The 22,858-nt window shown below is 36.8% G+C and overlaps 1 protein-coding gene across 1 annotated transcript in view; it reads right to left on the reverse strand.

Annotated features, from left to right (window-relative positions):
- The window catches only part of LOC145672437 (uncharacterized), a 273,840-nt gene that overhangs the window by 34,394 nt on the left and 216,588 nt on the right, over positions 1 to 22,858 (reverse strand). Inside the window, exon 26 of the mRNA XM_081741594.1 lies at positions 2,278 to 2,446. Coding sequence (XP_081597720.1) covers positions 2,278 to 2,446 — 169 coding nt within the window. The remainder of the gene's footprint in view (positions 1 to 2,277; positions 2,447 to 22,858) is intronic.

Genomic DNA, 22,858 nt, shown 5'->3' on the forward strand with positions numbered 1-22,858 from the left:
TTCGATGACGCCCGCTGCAAGGCTCATCTTCGATACTCGTGTTTCTATCCTTAAAACGTTTCACCCACCTCCTAACAGTGCTGGCACCCATACACATATCTTCATAGGCACTCTGCAGTCTGTGGTGAATTTCAGAAATAGATTGGTCCTCTTTAACAAGGAATTCAATCACAGCACGCTGTTGAAACGAACCATTGCTGCCCGCGGTTTTGGAAATCCTGCCTGTGGTCACGTGCTAGCAACAAACAGCGTCAACGTCTGGAAAGGAACAAAGGAAGGTCTGTAGATTGAGATGATATATTTGTTTTCATTCACAACTAAAGATTACGGTTGTGAAAACATGTTGCTTACGACTTTGAATATGCCCTCATATATGAAAATCGAATAAATGTTTCGAAAACTATCGGCGAACACATGTACATCTTCTTCCTTATATACAAAAGAAGAAGTCCTGAATGAACAACTATTGTGCTGCCAAAATGTCTTGAGCCGTGGCAAAAATGCGAGCTAAACTTCACACCATTACACACCCACGGGTTGAGCCAATAAGGGTTCAGTTGCTGCTAAGGGAGAGAAAGCGAGTGGAATTCCTTCAGCCGATAGTAGCGCTTGCAACGGAAAACTAGGGATCAAGTCAATGTGGTATATCTATAACTGATCAACGTCCAGGTCAAGCTGCATAAGCTAGAAACTTAAAATTTTTGACAGTACACAGAATATGTAACGTACGGTACCACAAATGAGGGATTTTTGTAAATTTGTTGAAGAGAAAACATGGGGTTTAAAATATTCTAGTAAAATGTTCATGGTTACTATGATAAAAAGGCCTTGTGTCCATCTTAAACACAAACTAAATACAACTTTCTTACAAAGCTATTTATGTATGTTAAGAATTTAAATGTCACGACTATGGACATATATATTGAATTTTAAAGAAAAGTGATTCCTGATTGGTAGAGATAACAAATGATGTAATATTATTTATGATTTCAGTTGGTTGAAATAGTAGTCTGAAAAAGGAAGTGATATACTTCCGAAACTGTAACATTTCTAGTTAATTTATAATAAAGATTATAGACAGCCTTGTAAGAAAGTTGTATTTAGTTTGTGTTTAAAATGTTCATATCTCCGAATCTGAAAAATGGTGACATGAAATTTGCTATATAGACTTCCCATTTAAAATGGTTAGATACGTGTATCACGATTTCTTTGATATTTCCCCTAGAAGAGACGGAAAAAGGCAAGAAGAAAAAAGAGTGAGATTGTAAGGCTCGCTATACACTATGAGATAAATCTTAGGGAATATCTTAGGATTTGTCCTAGAGTCAAAATCTCAATATGTATGGCATCAGATCGCATGTCATTTCCTATGTTCTGAACGATTCTATGAGTTTTTTTTTTTTTTCGTTTAGAGCACGCTCTATTTCGGAAAGAAAATTCGTAAGAATTCGATTTAAGCAGGTGAGAAAAAGTGAAAACAAATTTGTTTTCTTCCCGCCAGCCGCATGTGGGTGAAAGAGCAAAAATACTCGACAAAATGAAGAGTGATGCGGGACTGATTAGGTATATTTTTCTAATTTATCTTCTGATTTTTATGCTTATTTTAGAGGTGTGCAATTTAGCGCCTGGTATCAGTATCAGTAGGATATGCAGTGTAGTTAGCATAGGAATTCATCAATTTTGTGCTTTGTGGAAAGATCTTTACGCGTATGGCACAAAAGGGTAAGATTTCCTACGAAATATGTCGTAACATTTTTCCTAAGATAAATCCAAAGATATTTCCTAGGATTTATCTCATAGTGCGTAGCAAGCTTTATTGTTATAACAGGATGACCATATCTCGAAATTACTTAAAGTGATATTTAGAATTTCATTTAAAATAGGTCTAATTATAGACATATTTAAGCGTTTCTTTATATTTCTCCTACAAAGAAAGAAAAAATGGGCAGGAAAAAAGAGAGAAAGGATTGCAATTGTTAAAATAAGATGGTCATATCTAGAAATTTTTTAGGATTAGAAACATGAAATTTGGTATTTTGACTTTTCAAACGGTGAAATGAGAAGTGCAAACAAATGCGGGAGTCTGGGAGCTAAATCTCCAGTTAGCTGATGGCTAGTTAAGTCATAGTTATGTTTCTAGGCTCCTTAACTTAAATAAAAATGTTCAAAGGCATTTTCGTGTCCAGTTTGCGTATTATCTGTGGTTGCCACACCACGCGATTCCGCAGGTAATCGTGAGTTTACAATATTCCGAGTTTCATTACATTCTATACTTACAGTGCTCTTGGTGCTGTAACGAGCTGAAAATCCAGCTTTCACTTTGGGATCATATCTCATAATAAACATAAATAAGTCACCAGGCATCAAAAGTAATATGCAATGACTTCTCGCTTTAAAGGTTTCACTTCTTCTGCTAAACGGTTCCCCGTGTATATTACCAAATATACTGCAAATATAACATCAAAATCAAATATTTTAAGATACAACATAGTTTAGTTGTATTTATTAAACAAGTTACAAATGCACTCCGGAAGTTCATTTTACATTGGAAATATTTTTTGAGAAATGAAAGATGTAAAGACACCTTTGAAAAGAAGTCTAATTAAGTCTACATATAAATTTCTATCTTACCAACGTGTTCTGAGATCGCATTATAGGGATTCAGGACCAGCAAGTTACAAGCAAACAAAATAATCTCATCATTCATTTATCTTGTTCTGCTAGATTTACATTAAGGAGATTCCTTTATTAAATAATGTATCTTAATATTTTTTTTCTATCTCAATCACAACAAAAAAGATCTACTTTAATTTAATATTCTCCCTCAAAATAACTAGACCTACAGACTATAAAATTTGCTACGAAAGTTTTAAACTAAAAGACCTTTCTTAATTAAATATCACCTCTACCCTACCCTTTTCAGGATAGTTACATTTATTTATTTCCACTATTTTATATTTTGTCTCGTAATTCTGTGAATTTTGTTCGTTTTATTACTTATTATTATATTCTATGTTTTCTATTATTTTGGAACAAACATGGCTTCTTTTAAATTTTATTCAACATATATATTTCGTTTCATAACAAAAAAGAAAATGCTCAACGGCATACTTCCATTGTTCCTTGTTTCAAAGAAAAAAAGATAACCGAGAAAATTTTCTTCCTTTTGTCAATAAGTCTCACATTTCATAAACTTCTAAATCATTTTCCCCCTTACTCGTTCTTTCGAACAAAGGAGAAGTGTATTTTTTATCACCTTCCTGCCTAATTCCTCAAATCCTCGTAATAGGCGCTGAGCTAGTTTTACTCCCTTTAATTTTTTAAAATTATGCGCCAAATGTGTAATCGATCTATAAAATGATCATTGGCTATAAAGTTGTTTCTGCAATTTTATTAGTTTTTTTTTTTTTTTTTTTTTTTTTGTAAAACTTCTCTCTTCAGAAGAAAACTAGGATTACAGAGTATCTTATTACCTAACTTAAACAACTTTTTAAAAATTTATTATCCCCACAAAATATAACTAAGGTTATAGAGTATTTTTTCTGATTAAATTTTAACCTAAAACATCCTTAATTATTTTATTATCTCCACGGAAGACAACCAGGACTATATAATATAACTTTCCTGCTCAAGTTATAACTTAATAGATCTTTTTCAATTTATTATCCTCTTAGAAAACAACTTTTTAAATTTATTATCCCCACAAAATATAACTACGGTTATAGAGTATTTTTTCTGATTAAATTTTAACCTAAAACATCCTTAATTACTTTATTATCTCCACGGAAAACAACTAGGATTTTTTAATATAACTTTCCTGCTTAAGTTATAACTTAATAGATTTTTTTTCAATTTATTATCCTCTCAGAAAACAACTTTTTAAATTTATTATCCGCACAAAATATAACTAAGGTTATAGAGTATTTTTTCTGATTAAATTTTAACCTAAAACATCCTTAATTACTTTATTATCTCCACGGAAAATAACTAGGACTCTATAATATAACTTTCCACCATAAGTTATAACTTAACTTATAACTTAGATTTTTGTTTTCAATTTATTATCCTCTGAGAAAACAACTAGCAATATATAGTAAAAATTTTCCTACCTAAAAGATCTTTCTAAGTTTTTTATTCTTACAAAAAATAACTAAGACTACAAAATATATTTTTTCTTATTTAATTTCTAAACTAAATGATATTCTTTATCATCTACCACTGAGAATATTAGAACTGCAAAGGATAATTTTCCTGCTTAAATTATAACCAAAATTATCGCTTTTAATTTATTTTTCCTACAGAAAGTAACTAAAGATATACCGCATTGACATATCTAGTCTTCTATTCCAAGCGCTGCTATCGGCTGAAGGAATTCCACTCCCTTTCGCTAAGGCTCCCTCGCTTAGCAACAGCTGAACACTTATTGGTTCGACGCATGGGTGTGTAGCAGGTGTGGCTTTAGTTCACATTTTTGCCACGGCTCAAGACATTTTGGCAGCACTATAGTACTACTAAGTATAATTTTTGCTGCTTAAATTATATCCTAAAAGATCTTTCTTAATTTATTAATCCTACAGAAAATAACTAGGAATACACAGCGCATTTTTCCTTCTTAAAAGATTTTTCTTAACTTATTGTTTCCACAGGAGATAACTAAGGCTACAAAATATATTATAATGTAATATGTGCCTCAGTGTACAAACAATTTCATATGCTCCTGTTTGTAAATATCATCACATGTATTTACATCGGAATACTAAACACCATGTGGGGTTACTACGAGAAGCAGGCGACGGACCACTAGCACCTCCTACAAGTCACATGACGACATGGCAACAGCAGCGCCACCCACCCGGGACGCCTATATATTGGACAGCATCCAGCGGACAGGCACCAGCCTTCGATTGGTCTTCCTCCTCTTGCTTGCCTGGGGCAGTAGAAGAACCCAACCTCAAAGCCTCTAGTCTGCTGCAGGTTTCTCTTGACTATTCCTTTTCGCCTGGCTTAGCCTGCTTCGGGGCTCTGTTACTTTTTCCCCTCACTACTTGCTGCGAAGCATTGGGGATTCCTACACCACTCTTCTTAGCCTGCTTTGGGGCTCTGTTACTTTTTCCCCTCACTACTTGCTGCGAAGCATTGCGGATTCCTACACCACTCTTCTTAGCCTGCTTTGGGTCTCTGTTACTTTTTCCCCTCACTACTTGCTACGAAGCATTGGGGATTCCTACACCAATCTTCTTAGTCTGCTTCGGGCTCTGTTACTTTTTTCCCTCACTACTTGCTGCGAAACATTGGGGATTCCTACACCACTCTTCTTAGCCTGCTTCGGGGCTCTGTTACTTTTTCCCCTCACTACTTGCTGCGAAGCATTGGGGATTCCTACACCACTCCTCTTAGCCTGCTTCGGGGCTCTGTTACTTTTTCCCCTCACTACTTGCTGCGAAGCATTGGGGATTCCTACACCACTCTTCTTAGCCTGCTTCGGGGCTGTTACTTTTTCCCCTCACTACTTGCTGCGAAGCATTGGGGATTCCTACACCACTCTTCTTAGCCTACTTCGGAGCTCTGTAGACATCCTGTTTATAACCTCACGGTCTTGAGCTACCTAATTTCTAACTTACAATAGAGAAAATTGTACTAAAATATTTCTGTAAATACTGTTGTTATTGAAGGATTTTTATAAATAAACCAGTAGTAAGAGTCGATTCCAGACTCTGATTTTATGAACCTAGTTCTACCTAGCAAAACTTTTAATATTATTATTGAAGGATTTTTATAGATAAACCAGTAATAAGAGTCGATTCTGGACACTGATTTTTTTAACCTAGTTCTACCTAGCAGAACTTTTACAATATTATTATTGAAGGATTTTTATAAATAAACCAGTAGTGGAAGTCGATTCCAGACTCTGATTTTATTAACCTAGTTGTACCTAGCAGAACTTTTATAATATTATTATTAAAGGATTTTTATAGATAAACCAGTAATAAGAGTCGATTCTGGACTCTGATTTTATGAACCTAGTTCTACCTAGCAAAACTTTTAATATTATTATTGAAGGATTTTTATAGATAAACCAGTAATAAGAGTCGATTCTGGACTCTGATTTTTTTAACCTAGTTCTACCTAGCAGAACTTTTACAATCTTGTTATTGAAGGATTTTTATAAATAAACCAGTAGTGGGAGTCGATTCCAGACTCTGATTTTATTAACCTAGTTGTACCTAGCAGAACTTTTATAATATTATTATTGAAGGATTTTTATAGATAAACCAGTAATAAGAGTCGATTCCAGACTCTTGATTTTATTAACGTAGTTCTACTTAGCAGAACTTTTATAATATTTTTCCTTATTTAAATTTTAACCTATATGATCTTTCTCAATTTATCTACCACTGAAAAAAAGTAGGACTGGAGAACATAAATTTTCCTGATTAAATTATAACCTAAAGGTATTTTCGTAATTCATTTTCCCCACAGAAAATAATTAAGAAGAAAAATTATATTTTTCCTGGTGACATTATAACCTAAAAGGTCTTCCTTAATTTTATTACCACCTCAGAAAATAACTGAAGGCTACGGAGTATATTTTAATTCGGTTTAAATTATAATTTCTAAGATTATTCTTTTTTATTATTCCCACTCAAAATAACTAGGAATCTGAAGTATAATTTTACCTGTTTAATTAAAGATCTATCTTCATTTATTATCCCCAAGAAAATAACTAAGACTACTGAGTATGTTTCGTCCTGCAGAGTATGTAAAAGGAGCTAGGGACATCTTGGAGACAATTTTAATTAAAAATGGTTTGTTCCTTAGTATTTATTCGTTGTAATAAAACGGAACAGATTTTTCAAGATAGCGACATGTAAATTCGACATGAATATCACATGGTAACATAATTAACATTGTTTCTTCAAATATTGGGAGAAATTGTATTAAATTTCACACAAAAAAGAAAAATCAATTTATGAATTATGTTGTTATCTAATTTAGACTAAATAAGAACGATATACCATTAATGCAACACCTTATAAACGGAAAAAGTAAAAAAATGAAATCTTTGAGTTTTACGTCCCACGGTTATGCCGGCTAGGCTAATCGAGACGGTGATGATGAGAAATGATTTAAATGGTGGACTGATGAAAGTGGAAGGAAACGAGAGAACCCCGAGGAAACCCACACACATGGTGTTTGTCCACCACAAAGTTCACTTGGCAGGAACAGGGTTCGAAGCCGGGACCCCATGCACCAGAGGTGAACGCTCTACCACTGAACCACCGCAGCCCCACAGAAAAAGGTGTTTTTAAAAATAAAAAAAAAATACTATAACAGTATTGGACAGCACCTAAATACAGAACTAGTTACGTGTACCAAGATACATTTAATAGTAAATTTTTCGTTATCTAATTTTATAAATCCTAGTTTTAGTGTACATTCGTAATAACTTATTATTCTATCTATAAAGATTTTTTTTGTTATGATTGTGAAGAGTGAAATTACAGTAAAGCGAATAATGGAATTAGTCACAGTTTATAGTTACAGTTACCGAATGTAATGACAACAGTTTTATATTTCTGTAGTCACTCTACTGTTTTCTCTTAACAGTTTTTTTTTTTTTTTGTGACTATCACCTACTATGAGGGCGGTTTGATAAGTAACTTGATTTGAAGAAAAATAACTGAATTGTTTTAAATGTGTTTTATTTTTCAACGTAGTCCGCTCGAATGTCAAAGCCCTTACCCCAACGTTCCTTCTGCTTAGAATACAAAAAGTACAGCCTGCCAGAACGTTCAGTGCTGCTTCTCTAGTTAAACAAAGAATTGATGGGGTGCCATGACACCCTTTTGTGTGTTCCAAGGTTGGTTTCACTTCTTGCTAGAAAAACTATGAAACTTTGTCCACGAATGTATTTGTTAGTTAGTTATATTTTTTTAAAAAATGTATCAAGGTTAAATTTCCCAATACCCTTGTATCCTCGTCGCCAAAAGTGCCTTTACATCGCCGTGACGGGTATGTGACACCGCAGTACTCTAAGGAAGGGATGGTTGCATAAGAAATTTTGATTAATTTTGAAGAGTTTTTATTTTGACTAGGGAAATAAAGTAGGTATAGGGAGTAAAGACACAGATTTGAAGCATCAGTGCACTGTCATCTCTGAAAAGATTCGTATTATTGCCTTATATGTTAAGTTAAACACCACAACATCTGTCACTGATAGCGTAGATCATCTTACTTTTTAAAATTGCCTCTATAGCCTATTTGTCCATACATTAATCTCCAGACATGATGTATAGAGAGGAGAAAGAAAGAGATACAACATCTGTAAGATTTATGTAATTCACTAAGGGACTATAGGAAACGACTAAGCTAATTACTGCTACTAGCGCTTTTTAATCTTCAGGGATTTACTACATGTTCGCAAAATATTATTCTAAGTCCTAAATCTGTGCGTGAATTATTTCATTCGCCTCACTGTAATTATTTTAGAATGGAAACTGATTACGCTGAACGTGAAAATTTTTCTCGTAAAGCAAGGGCCGTAATAAATGTAAATAAGGTTCTCATTATTATATAAAACACATAAGTATTTATTCCGTGTATAGAACAATATAATACAGTAACTAAGCAACATCATAATCACTAACGCCCGCAGGATTTTTTTCAACGGGTGGAGGGGAAGTCCGATATAGAATGTTTCGTTTTATTCCCTATATATATTAACAGTCATAACATTTATCATTGATAGCGTGTATCGTCTTTCGCCACTGTAGCCTATTAGTCAGAACATTCATCTCCAGACATGATGTCGAGAGAATAGAAAGAAATAGACATGAACAGTGGTGTAACTAATTTTACTGCGCCCTGGATTGATCGATCATCGATTTACTCATACTCCCCCAGGCCCTCTGCCACAGGTATTTCAGCTGCTGCGTTATATATATGGTTCCATGTCAGAAGGGCCAAACAAAAGGGCAAAGACAGAAAGACCCAAGTCAAAAGGGCCCTGCGTCAAATGGGCTCGGGTCAAAAGGGTCCGAATCAAAACGCCCCTCATAAAAAGGACCCGGGTCGAAAGGTCTCCGCAACAAAAGGGCCCGAGTCAAAAGGCCCCGAATCAAAACAACCCTCATAAAAAAGCCCGAGTCAAAAGGGACTCCGCTACAAAAGAGCCAGAGTCAAACGACCCTGCGTCAAAAGGGACCGAGTCAAAAGTGGCCGAATCAAAACGCCCCTCATAAAAAGAGCCATAGTCAAAAGGAGCCCACGAGAAAAGGATCCGAGTCAAAAGCCCTGCGTCAAATGAGCCCGGGTCAAAGGGGCTCTGCCACAAAAGGGTCCGTGTGAAAACAACTCCACATCAAAAGGGCCCGGGTCAACAGGTCTCCACAACATAAGCCCGAGTCAAAAGGGCCCGAGTCAAAAGGGCCCGAATCAAAACCCCCGTCATAAAAAGGAGCAGAGTCACAAGGGGCCCCGCTACGAAAGGGTCTGAGTCAAACGGCCGTAAGTCCAAAGGTCGCGGATTAAAAAGGCCCTAGTTAAAAGGGGCCAAATCAAAATGCACCTCATAAAATGAGCCCGGGTCAAAAGGGTTCCACGACAAAGTTACCTGAGTCAAAAGACCCTGCGTCAAACGGACCCGGGTCAAATAAAGCCGGATTCAAACGGCCCCGCGTCTAAAGGGCCCGGGTCGAAAGGTCTCCTCAACAAAAGGGCCCGAGCCAGAAGGCCCGAATCAAAACGCCCCTCATCAAAAGGGCCATAGTCAAAAGAGTCTCACGACAAAAGACCCGAGTCAAAAGGACCTGCATTAAACGCGCCCGCGTCGAAATGGGCCCCGCTACAAAAGGGCCCGAGTGAAATCGGCCCCACATCAAAAGGGACCTGTTCAAAAGGTCTCCACAACAAAAGGGCCCGAATCATAATGCCCCTCATAAAAAGGAGCCGAGTCCAAAGGGGTCCCCCTACTAAAGTGACCGAGTCAAACGGTCGTGCGTCAAAAGGGTGCTGGTTTAAAGGGCTGGAGTCAAAAGGGGCCGACTCAAAACGCCCCTCATAAAAAGAACCCAAGTCAAAAGTGTTCCACGACAAAGGGACCCGAGTCAAAAGGCCCTGCGTCAAATGGACCCGGGTCAAATAAAGCCGGAGTCAAACGGGCCCGCGTCGAAAGGGCCCGGGTCGAAATATTTCCTCAACAAACGGGCCCGAGACAGAAGGCCCGAATCAAAACGCCCCTCATCAAAAGGGCCCGGGTCGGAATGTCTCCGCAACAAAAGGGCCTGAGAATCGTTTGTTAACACAACGCAAAAATTTGAGATTTAGATAGCGATAATAAACATAACAATTATAATGATGTCTGCAGAATTTTTGTGTATACTGGTACGGAATGACAACCAACGTCAGTAACAGAGGCGACTCTTGAGGGAAGTGACATTGGTAAAAATTAACATTTTACGAACGTAATCCACAAGAAGTTAACTGCACAAATGTATGATGGAATTTCATTTACGGTGGAAAACATTAACGGTCTCAAAACAAAAGATCAAACAAAACTAGTGATGAGCGCAAGAGTCTTGGTCTTGCAGTTTTTGCAAGAGTCTTGCATGCAAGACCAAGACCAGGAGTCCCGATGCAAGACCAAGACCAAGACCAAGGGATGCAAGACCAAGACCAAGACCAAGACCACACCTGCAAGACCAAGACCAAGACCAAGACTCTTGCGCAAGAGTCTTGCACAAGTACCGTTTCGGTGGTAGAGCAGTCACATGTGGTTATACGGGTCCCTGGTTGGATTCTAGCATGCGCCATGGAAACTTTTTAGTGGGCAAACACCGTGTGCGTGGGTTTTCTCGGTAGAGACCTGCATGGGCCGGGCCTTGCCGAGACCCGAAGCGGGCGGGCCGATTCTATTATTTCTTTGGGTCGGGCCGGGCTTGGCGGTCCGACACTGATTTCTTTTCAGGTCGGGCCGGGCTGGGGCCGATTAATTGCAATTCTTTAACCCTTGAGAAGTCGCGCTGGAAAAGTACCGCGAGGAGTGGCGCGCGGTCAAATGGATCGAACGAACATAATGTGTTGGAAAAATCGTTTTAAACAGTTTTCTTGTATTAGAAACGTAATTTTGTATATTTTCTGATTAAGAGGGAATAACATTTTTATTATTATAATAAGTTTTACAGTAATAACTATTAGAGAAACCTACAACTAGACATGTTATTTTTTTATTTCTCATTTGGAATAAAATGTTTTTGTCGTTACATATTTCTTTAGATAGATAGCTACGCACAGGTTTTATTGAAAATTCTAAACCTGATGATGATCTTTTGTTTTTGTCAACTTTGGTTCGTCTAAAATTAGAAATGCAATAGTAAATTAGTTAAAAATATACTATATAAACATAACAGTAATACAAAGCTTCACAGCGCATTTTACATTGAATTAGAGCTCAGTCGTAGCTAAGCGGTTAGCATACACGCCTTTGGCGTGGGACTGCCGGCTCGATTCCCGGTGGGATCTCATGTGGTTCGGATCCTTCGTTAAGCAGTAGGTCCACGTCTTACATAGCCTTGATGCTGGAAAGGGCGCTAAATTGAAATCAAATCAAATTTACATTGAATTATTTTAAGGTCCTGTTATTTTGAAACTTCACCTATACAGCACTACATTGAATTATTTTAGGTTATCTTCAAATTTACACTGTTCTACATTTCGTCGTCGCTTATTTCGTCCCCTCTTGCTCTGAGTACATTCGGGGAATCGCTGGTCATTTCTGGGTTTAAGGTCTTCAGATTCGCTCGCAGACTCCTCACTTGACCTTTCGTGTTCACTCATATATATATAAATATTTGTTATGATCTTCCTCAGACAAAGCTTCCACGAGATCATGTCGGCTGATTTATCCAAATAGTCAATCCCTAACATTTCCCTCCGTTGTTTTAAGCTGTTCAGTTCTAATTTTCTCTTTTCTCATACTTGGTATCAGTTTGTTAACTCTGTCGACCTCTCTTCCGTCCATTAAAATAATATTTATGTTTATAAAGCTTAAAACATCTCCAAAGCAAAGGTCACGTGCAGAGCGAAACACTGAGAGAAAACATTACACGGTTAGTCGCGCGCGGTGGAAAGCACCGCAGAATCACTAAACAATCACTAGTACTTAAACTAAACAACGGATAACGGAGTGATTGAGCAGGAATGTTTGGGAAGGTGAGGGGCAAGATTAGCTAGACGGAGAAGTCTGTCGGACAAGCAGAATAGACACACGATCGAAAATAATTTCCCTGTGGTGCTTTTGACCGCGGCGCGACTACTCGAGGGTTAATAATTATTGACATTCGTTAAACGATAATTAGAATAAAGGCAAACGTTGAAGAAGTGTGCCCGTGAAAAATGTTATAAAATGAAACTTCGAAAATTTATCGGGCCCGGGCCGGGCTTGGGCCAAGAATTTTAAAAAACTTATAGGGCCGGGCCGGGCTCGGGCCGAAAATCTCCAAAACGTTTCGGGTCCGGGCTGGGCCGTGCCTACGTACATTCGGGCTGGATTGGGCTCGGGCCGAAAACTTCGGCCCGTGCAGGTCTCTATTTCTCGGTGTTCTGATGTTCCCTCCTACTTTCTTCAATCCACTATTTCATTCATTCTCATGAATACCGTCTCCCTTAGCCCCGATGCATAATCGTGGGACGTTAAACTAGATATTTCGTTTCGTTTTAAAACATATTAGTGGTGTTTTTCTTCCAAAACTAAAGTGAAATGTAGTATTGAACATTGGTGATACCGTACACCATAGGTGTCGACTACATGGGTATGGCCTTGGCTCCCAGACTCAAGCATCCGTTGGGAATTTTTAATGTGTGCTCATAAAATTAATATCGAAATAACATTTTCATGACATTGAAAAAACTTAATACATGTAACCGCAAGTTTGATTTCATGGGCGGATGCTTATACGTTGAATAATTGTTTATCAATATAACTTTTAACATCCTTAGGTATACGACACATCGAGGGTTGAGCGATATAACATTATCCTACAACAATAAATCTATGTCATAAAATTGAAAGTGATTATTTCTGTGACTCCTAATCTCTTGACCCACCCAACCGATCTCGATCAAATTTTCAACACAGATGGAGTTTGAGCCTGGGAGTGTTTTCATCATTTCACTTTGACGGTAAGCTTAGGAGAGGGGAGAAGGGGAAGTTATATAATAATAAATAAAACTTAACAACTTCAACCAAACGAGTAATCTCGATCAAATTTTTAACATAGATGAGGTTCAAGCCTGGAATGTTATATGTCAGTTCACTTTGATGGTAGAACCTAGGGGAGAAGAGCGAAAGGGTATATATATGTATATATATAACTTAATAACTCTTGAACCACCTGACCGAACTCGATCTTATTTTAAGATAGATGAGGATCGGGCCTGAGATGGTTCCTGTCATATCACTTTGATCTTGAAGTTTAGGGGAGAGGGAGAGGAAAGATATTTAAAAATGATGGAAAATGACCGACATTGAAATGGAATCTATAGTTTTGGGGACCGCTAAGGTAAACAATGATACTTTCGGTGCTGTTTAAATCAAAATTCAGCCCCGTAGCTTGGCGGAGGGGAGGGGAGATATATAAAAATGATCGAAAATGGCGAATATTAGTGTCGAATCCATAGTTTTCGAGGTCGCTGAGTTGAATACTGAGACTTCCTATACCATTTACGGCCAAATTCAGCCTCGTAATTTGGGGAAGAGGGAGATGCATAATAATGATTAAAAATGACCAAATATTAGTGCCGAATCCATAGTTTCGTGGTCTCTGACACGAACAGTGACACTTGTGATGCCGTTTAAATCCAAATTCAGCCCGGCAACTTGGGGAGGAGGAAGAGAGGGAAACATAAAAATAATCGAAGATGACCGATATTAGAGAGCGCTTTACTAATAGTAAAAAAGTGATTGACTAACGATATATATATATATATATATATATATATATATATATATATATATATATATATATATATATATATATATTATTATTATTATTATTATTATTATTTTAGTTTAACCCAACAAAGTAGATACTTGATGCTAGTAATCCATATTCACAAGTGAGACTTCAAATAACTTGGAGTTTGATGCCCTTATTTTGTATTTCTAATACAGGTCAACAGTATTTATATAAATTGAGTCTACACAAAAGACATAGACAGTTGAGTCGTTTTCAGTTTTCCCTCAAATTATTCTAAAATATTAAGAGGTTTGATTATAATAATTATTATTTTAATTTTCTTTCCCTCTTTTTTTTTTTTTTTTTTTTTTGTCAATATTGCTAAACATATCATCATCATAATAGCTATTCTGCTATTATTGGCAGGTTATTTGCTTCAACAGACAAGGTTTGACGTTCGGTGGTCCTCAGCTGGTCTCTTCGTCTTGACGTGGCAATTTTCTGTTTCAATACCTTCCTTCAACTAGTCTGCTTCGCTCGCTCCCTCTTTTTCCTTCCACAATACTCTCTAGCACGTCCCTTGTAATACAGTTCCTCGTCAGCCAATATCCTAAACAGTTCCCTTTCCCCCTCTTAACAATATCTAAAATTCTTCTTTTTTTTTCTCCTACTGCTAATATTTCTAACACCTGGTTCGTTTTCGTTCAACACGGTTAATTCTCTCCTTTTTTCTCCATGCCCATGTTTCGAAAGTCTGCAATTTTTTCATCGCTTTTGCGTAATGTGAATGTCTCTGCCCCATAGAGTACATATTGGAATCAGTAAAACCAAAATTCAATATTTAATTGGAAGTTTGTTTAATACAAGAATTAGCTAATCGTGGTTGGAAAGAAAAATCTGACGCCTTTAGAGTGTAAAAATAATTTTGCAATTCATGGTATTTCAATAATCTGTGCCGTCTGATTTTCTTTCATGCGAAACAGGGGTAGCCTCCTCAGTTTGGGAACCAGTTGAATGTTGGATCTGTTAATATATATATATATATATATATATATATATATATATATATATATATATATATATATATATATATATATATATATATATATATATATATAAATTACGAAACCCTGTGATTTAGGCATATCTTATAAGTAGTGAAGCACGGGCAGTCATTAAAAAAAAATAAAGGTCATAAGCTATGTTGTACGCTATCATACTTACACGACGTTAAATTATATTACATTTAGAAACATACATTGTATTTCCGTTACTACTGGTGCTTTGTAGAGTTTATTATCCCTTATATCCATAGTAAAATTTACCTATGAAAAGCTTGAGATTTCTTAAATGCAAGACTTGCAAGACTTTTGCATGTAAGACCAAGACCAAGACCAAGGGTTTCAGTGCAAGACCAAGACCAAGACTCGACGATGTGCAAGACCAAGACCAAGGCTCGATGTGCAAGACCAAGACCAAGACCTTGCGTTGAGTTGAGTTGATTTTAGTTTAGCGTCCCTTTCAGCAGCGAGGCTATATGAGACGTGGACCTACTGATTAACGTGGAATCCGAACCACATGAGCTCCCGCCGGGAATCGAACCCGGGTCTCCCACGCCAAAGGAGCGTACGCTAACCGCTTAGCCACGGAGGAGCTCAGACCAAGACCTTGCATTTGCTCATCACTAAACAAAACACATCAATCACTTTTTGTTCATTGTTATGCATATTGTGATTATTATTATTATTATTATTATATTACTTTTATTATTATTAGGCTACCATTTTTATTAATAATAATATGCAAGGTCAGTGGTAGCCCATGCCTTCAAACCAGTATACGCCACTGTTTGAAACTATGAACTCTACATTAACATAGGTCGTCTTTCGATCATTTTATGTTCGAAGGTGTGCAAGGGTGTCTTACCCCTTCCTCCAAAGCATGAAAAGCAAACACAGCCAGGGGCAGAGAGAGAGAGACACACAGAACACACAGCTCCCTGTGTAGCTGCAAGAGACCTATGGGTAACTATAGTTGCCCTCTTGTTACAAGGTGTTGAGTAGGTATCAAGGTCAGTTCCTGCAGTTGAACACGAAGTTGACTGTTAGAAGCATATAACTAGTCTCATCTGTTTACTTTTCACGAATATTTTTCACCTTCATGTGTACAGGTCACGTCTGGCGTACATTTAAAAGGCATGCTGTGTCAAGTATATATTCCCATAAAGATATGAGTACTCAAAAGGCAAAAACCTGTAGCTACTTTTGTTTTCCTTTTTCTATTAGCCAGTGGAAGCGTTGTTTCAACATCCTTCTTGTAGCTTGCTTAGCATTCGGCTTTTTAGTTGAGCTTTCGGCTATGAATACTAGGGATGGCCACATTTTTTCGAAAAATACTTTTTCGAAAAATTAATTTTTCAAAAACGAAAATTTTTTCGAAAATACGAATTTTTTTTCGAGAAACGAAAAACGATTTTTTTCGAAAAAACGAAAACGAAATTTTTCCGAAAACCGGAAAAAGAAAACTACCGAGAAACAGAAAACGGATAATTTTTGTAAAAGAAACTGAGTTTATTTCATTTGTTAGTACTTCCAAACTATAGTATACTATGCATACATATAGGAAGTCTTATAGAAGGGCTATGTTCATCTGTCTGCCTATCCATCCGTTCGTCTGTCAGCTGGTATCAGAGCAAGAGCGGCAAGAAATAGCGAGAAGCATACATGTAAGTTTGCAACACGAATAGATCCATCTAATGCATTTGACTTTTATTTAATAATCCAGAAGTGGTAGAGATCTATCGCTTTCTGCTACATTGTTGATCAACACAGAACACAAACGGTAACATATAGAAAGACGCGATTTTCCAGAACCAATTCAGTGTCCCAAGAATATATTCAATGTTCGCCCTTATTACACTTGCAGCTTAAGCTATGCATAAGTGTCGAAAGTCTTGAGAATGGCTTTGTCCGTCTGTCTGTCGAGAGGTGTCAGAGCAAAACAGTAACAAATATTGAGAAGTCGTTTCTTGCGGTCGATTTAGAGCCCCTAATATAGGTTCGATCTCCTAAATTAACCCTCCATTTAAAACCGTAAGTGGTTCTAATACCATTTTTGGTTTCAATTTGTATCGCTATAGAACGAAAATCGTAATAGATAGCGAGAAGCGATTTGTTGCAAACAATTTAGCGTCTTAGACAACATACAACTATTCACAACATTTAATCAAAACCAGAAATTGTTTATATTTACTATTATTTCCGGTTTTAATGCTGAATTACGAGATATCGAGATGTAGATTTTGGCAATTGATTCAACTACCTAGAAATAGCTGTATCTTTTCCATTAATCCTCTATTCAGATCGGAAGTTGTTTAAAATAATCATTTTCGGTTTAACATTGATCGATATAGAACAAAAATAGTAATAGATAGCCACAAGTGTTTTTTTAAAAAAAAAAAACAAATCTATACAGCGTCTCAAGAGTATATAAGCTATATATCATCTCAACGCACAATACTATCGAAATTGAAAGTGGCTGAATTTACTAGTATATTCAATAGGGATTCAATACGGATTTTTATAAAGCAAAAGATTGAAGAAATAGTGATGCGGTTTTTTGCGATCGACTAAGCGTTCTAAGAATAGGCTCTACCTTCTCCCTTGATCTCTATTCACACCAGAAGTGGTTCAAATTAACGATTACAAGTTTCAACATTAATCGCCACAGAACAAAATTGGTAATAGATAGCGACAAGTGGTTCATCTACAATCGATTCAGGTTCTCAAGAGGAAATACAATTACAATTCACAACACTCCACAAAGGCAGAAATGGTTGAAGGTTATTACTATTTTTGATTTTATAGGTAATACTAAATTCCATAGAGCAAAATCGGTCAGAGATATCGAGATGCATTTTTTATAAAAAATTAATCCAGCATCCCAAGAATAGATTCCACCTTCTTTGTTAACACTTTATTTGAACCGAAAGTGTTCAAATTAACCATTTCCGGTGTTAACACTTGTCGCGATAAAACAAAATTGTAATAGATAGCGACAAGCAATTTTCTGGAATCAATTCAGGGTTTTAAGAAAACATATCTTCATAACCTGCACCACTCTTCTGAAACGGAAATGCTTGATATTTACTACTACTTTCGGTTCCAATACTTATACGCATAGAACAATAACTATAAAAGATATCGAGAAGTTTTCTGAAATCGATTCAGCGTCCTAAAAATAGATTCCGTCTCCTCCCTTAACCCTCTATTCAAGCAAAAGTGGTTGAAATTAGCCATTCCTGCTTGTTCAAATTAGCCATTCCTGCTTTCAATCTTTATCGCCATAGAACAAAAACGATAAGGGATAGCTAATAATGGCTTTTTGATATGGATTCAGCATCCGAGGAACAGATTCTATCTTTGATTTTATTAATCTATTCCAACCAAGAGTTTTAGTTGTGCTACTTGTTGTACTGAAGTTTTGAATATTCAATTCGCATGGATTGCAAGTCTGCCTCAGTTTTACACTGTGAAACGAAACTCATTTGTTTCTCTACAAAAACAGGAAAAATGTATCACAATCAGGGGGGATTCAGGGGTCGATCGCCCCCCAGAAGAGAACACTCCTATTTTATATATAAATAAAACCCATCCCAGAGTTGGTGCTCGTAACACTAGCTCTAAGTAGCAGTATTACAACCCCCCCCCCAGAAGTCCGTCCTGGATCCGCCCCTGATCACAACTCCCGGTTTCAGTATTGATCACCATAGAGCAAGCGAGAAGCATGAATTCAGTACCTTCGCAATAGACTATGTCCAAGTTTTATCCTGTGGTAGAAATTTACTACCACTTCTAATTTCAATAGTGATCACCATAGAGCAAAACTAATAAGAGATAATGATATATGTTTATATATATGAATCCAGGATTCGAAGATTATCATATCGATCGCTATCCCTCTATGTAAACCGGAAATAGTGAGAAACTACCATTTCCGATTTCATAGTAAAGAAAAGGCGATAACGGGAAGCAGTTTTTGATATGGATTCTGTGCCACAATGGTAGTTTCCATCTCTAAGTTTAATGCAACCGAAAGTGATAAATACTTACTATATCTCTGGTTACAATCTTTCTTTCTCATAGAACGAGAGAAGTACTAGGAAGCGACAAACGTTTCTTTTCAATATATAATTTTATTTCCAAGAAAAGATTTCAAGCCCTGCAACTGGTCTAGTGGCTAGCGCGTATTCCTTTGATGCACAGGGTCCCGAGTGGGAAAACATTGAACGTGTTATGGTGGTTCGGATTCCACTTTATAATGTAGGTCCACGTCTTGTATAGTCTTGCTCGATTCTGAACAGGGACGCTGAACTTCAACAAACAACCAAATAAAAAATATTTCATCTTAGTAGTATTCTTCTACTGAAGTTAGTAGCAGTAAAAACTAATACGAAAACGAAGACCCACCTATTTAAAATTTGAATTCTCGTTTGATGAGATTATTATAGTCAGATACTTTGTTCTTTGTCTTACCGTATATAAAACATCTTTAGAACAAATAAACCATTCAATAGTATTTTGTTAGTATTAAATTGCCTATTTTTGAAAGCAATCAAATTGTTTTTGATACTGACTTAATTAGTTATAGAAAATAAGAGAAATGAATGGGGGATCTTAGTGAGAAGTCTTTAGTATCAGTACATATAATCACTTCATGTTTCATATTTTGTTAAAATCAATTGTTAAAAGTCAATTTATTACAGAGTTGCCTGATACTATCACGATCAGTTTATACAGCATCCTTCTATTTGGTAATTTGTTCGTCTTTTTTTACATTATAAAATATAATGTCGGGGTAATTGCTGTATCGCCGGACTAATTTTAGGAAATTTAATGGGTCAATTGGAGAATTTATTTAAGTTTATGAGGAAGAGTGATTGAAAGTCAGGTAAGGAGAATAGTATAAGCTCAGATAGTGATTGTATTTGATGGTTGTTTTTGATGTTGTAAGCGGCACTGTATGTGGAGACGGATGGACTATTTCGATTGGAGAATTTATTTAAGTTTATGAGGAAGAGTGATTGAAAGTCAGGTAAGGAGAATAGTATAAGCTCAGATAGTGATTGTATTTGATGGTTGTTTTTGATGTTGTAAGCGGCACTGTATGTGGAGACGGATGGACTATTTCGCGGAGAGGTACACTTGTTTTACTATACGGATCCATAGATTGTAAAATGTATAGATAAATTTGAGCAAATCTTTAATTTGCCCATTTCAACCAGAACAGAAACCAACAAACCCCTGTGGGGCTTCTAATCCGTTCCTACTACTATCACTACCCCTACTCCTACTCCTCCTCCTACTACTACTGCTACTCCTACTTATACTATGGATCCGTATAGTAAAACTGCGCACCTAATAACATAATCTAACGTAATTTAATGTAATCCAACCAAATATAACCGAATGCAGTATATTTTGTTCCATTTTTTCGATTTTCAAATTGATCCGGCGATTCAGCAGTAATGCCATATTGTCGATAACACATTAATAATCACTAGTAAATAATTATTTTTTAATATTCTGTAAAATATAAATTTTACACTGTTTACCTTTGTGAATTATTATTTCTAATTTATATCCTTCAAGAACCGAGAACCAAGGGTCTGTGGATCACAATATTTCATGCTGAGCTCGCACACGTACTAGACTTGTTAAAGTCTATGACCATATCAACTTTGGCCAATATCGGATGAGATTAACGCGTTTTAATGAAATTTATTCATTTAACTAAGTTCAAGTCCAAATTTTCTGAACAGTATTTTGAGAAAAAAATACTGCTACAGGCTAGTCAGAGCATCAATGCAACTCTGTACTGTCAGCAGTTGAGCCGTGTTCAAAAAAAAAAAAAAAAAAAAAAAAAAAAAAAACCTCAAGACTCTGGAGCCAGCACTTCTGAATCGCAAAGGGGTCCTCCTCTTACAGGACAAAGCTAAGCCCCACGTGGCTAGGATAATCCGGGACACCATTCTACACTTTGGATGGGAAACACTATTGCATCAGCCATACTACCCGGACATTGCACCGTCCGATTACCACCTGTTCCATTCCTTGGACAATCAGCTTAGAGGACACCAGTTGAAATCCCTAGTAGAGGTGCAAAATGCACTTGATACCTTTTTCGATTCACGGCCCACCAAGTTCTACCGCGATGGAATACATGACCTTCCAAAACGTTGGCAGAAGGAGACTATTTTTGATCTTCCAGGTATGTCTTAGGTTAAATATCGATGTTTGAAGGTGTTGGGTGAAAAAGCGACCGATCTTTCTTGGTTACCTTCATAGTTACTAAGCTCGTCAAGATCTACCACCTTACCAAGTTTGGTAAAAATTGGATGAGTTCCATCTTTCGCGCTTTAATGAAATTTCTTGATTTCACTGATTCCAAACCTAACATTGATAGCTAATAACTCAGGAACAAAAAGTCTGCACATCATAATATTTTATATGAGCTTCCATGCATACCAAGCTTGTCAATATTTACGATCCTACCAACTTTCGTCAAGATCATTTGAGTTTAATCAAATGCGACTTAGTGAAATTTCTTGATATCACTAACTTAAAGCACAAATTTGATTAGCAATAACTCTGCAACCAAAGTCCCAAACACCATAATATTTAACATGTGTACTAAATACATTGCAGTCCAAAACCATACTAATTTTGGTCGTGATTGGATGAGTTTCGTCAATAGTAGCACTACACACTATCCTTTCATTAGATCGAGCTCCTCCGTGGCTTAGCGGTTAGCGTACGCGCCTTTGGCGTGTTAGACCCGCGTTCGATTCCCGGCGGGAGCTCATGTGGTTCGGATTCCACGTTAATCAATGAAATGAAATGAAATCTTTGAGTTTTACGTCCCACGGTTATGTCGGTTAGGCTAAAGGAGACGGTGATGATGAGAGATGAATGAAAATGGTGGAATGAAGAACGTGGGAGGAAACGGGAGAACCCCGAGAAAACCCACGAGCACGGAGTTTGTCCACCACAAAGTTCACTTGGCGGGGGCTGGGATCGAACCCGGGACCCCAAGCACCAGAGGTGAACGTCCACGTTAATCAGTAGGTCCACGTCTCATATAGCCTCGCTGCTGAACGGGACGTTAAACTCAAAATCAATTCAACCTTTCATTAGATCCAAATCCAAGGAGCACGGTAGCTCAGTGTTAGAACGCTTTTCTCTTGTGCATTTGATCCAAGACCAAGTAAGTTCGTGGCAGACAACATCGTGTCCGTGTATTTTCCCGGGGTACTCCCATTTCCTCCCACATTATCATTCCACGAATTCCGAAAACTTTTCGAGAAACGAAAAATCATCAAAAAAGGGAAAACGAATTTTTCGAAAAAAGATCTTTTCGAAAAAACGAAAAACGATTTTTTTCGAAAAACGAAAAGTCTTTCGAAAAAACGGAAAACAAATTTTTTCGAAAAATGAAAGAAAAAATTTCCGAAAAACGAAAAACATATTTTTTCGAAAAACGAACGAAAAAACGAGAAATGAAATTTCCGAAAATCGAAAAACAGATTTTTTAAAAAGGCCATCCCTAATGAATACCACCGCGACAAGTCGTGGTTCTTATGATAGTGGCGTATTTTCGTCCGGAGAAATTATGGAAATAATAAATAATGTAGACTCCGATGCTTTTGAAACGGACGATGAATGTAGTTTGTACGAAGATTCTAGCATCAATTTATGTGACACACATACCTCTTTTCATATAACATCGCTGTTGAACGGGACGTTAAACTCTAAATCAAAACTCAACACATACCTCTTTCTATTTAAAAATATTGTCTGGTATACAATATTCGGAATTCAAGATGGCTGCCATGATGTGCACTA

This window comes from Thermobia domestica, chromosome 16 (assembly GCF_964235325.1).
Source record: "Thermobia domestica chromosome 16, izTheDome1.hap1.1, whole genome shotgun sequence".
In the NCBI taxonomy this organism is placed as follows: Eukaryota; Metazoa; Arthropoda; class Insecta; order Zygentoma; family Lepismatidae; genus Thermobia; species Thermobia domestica.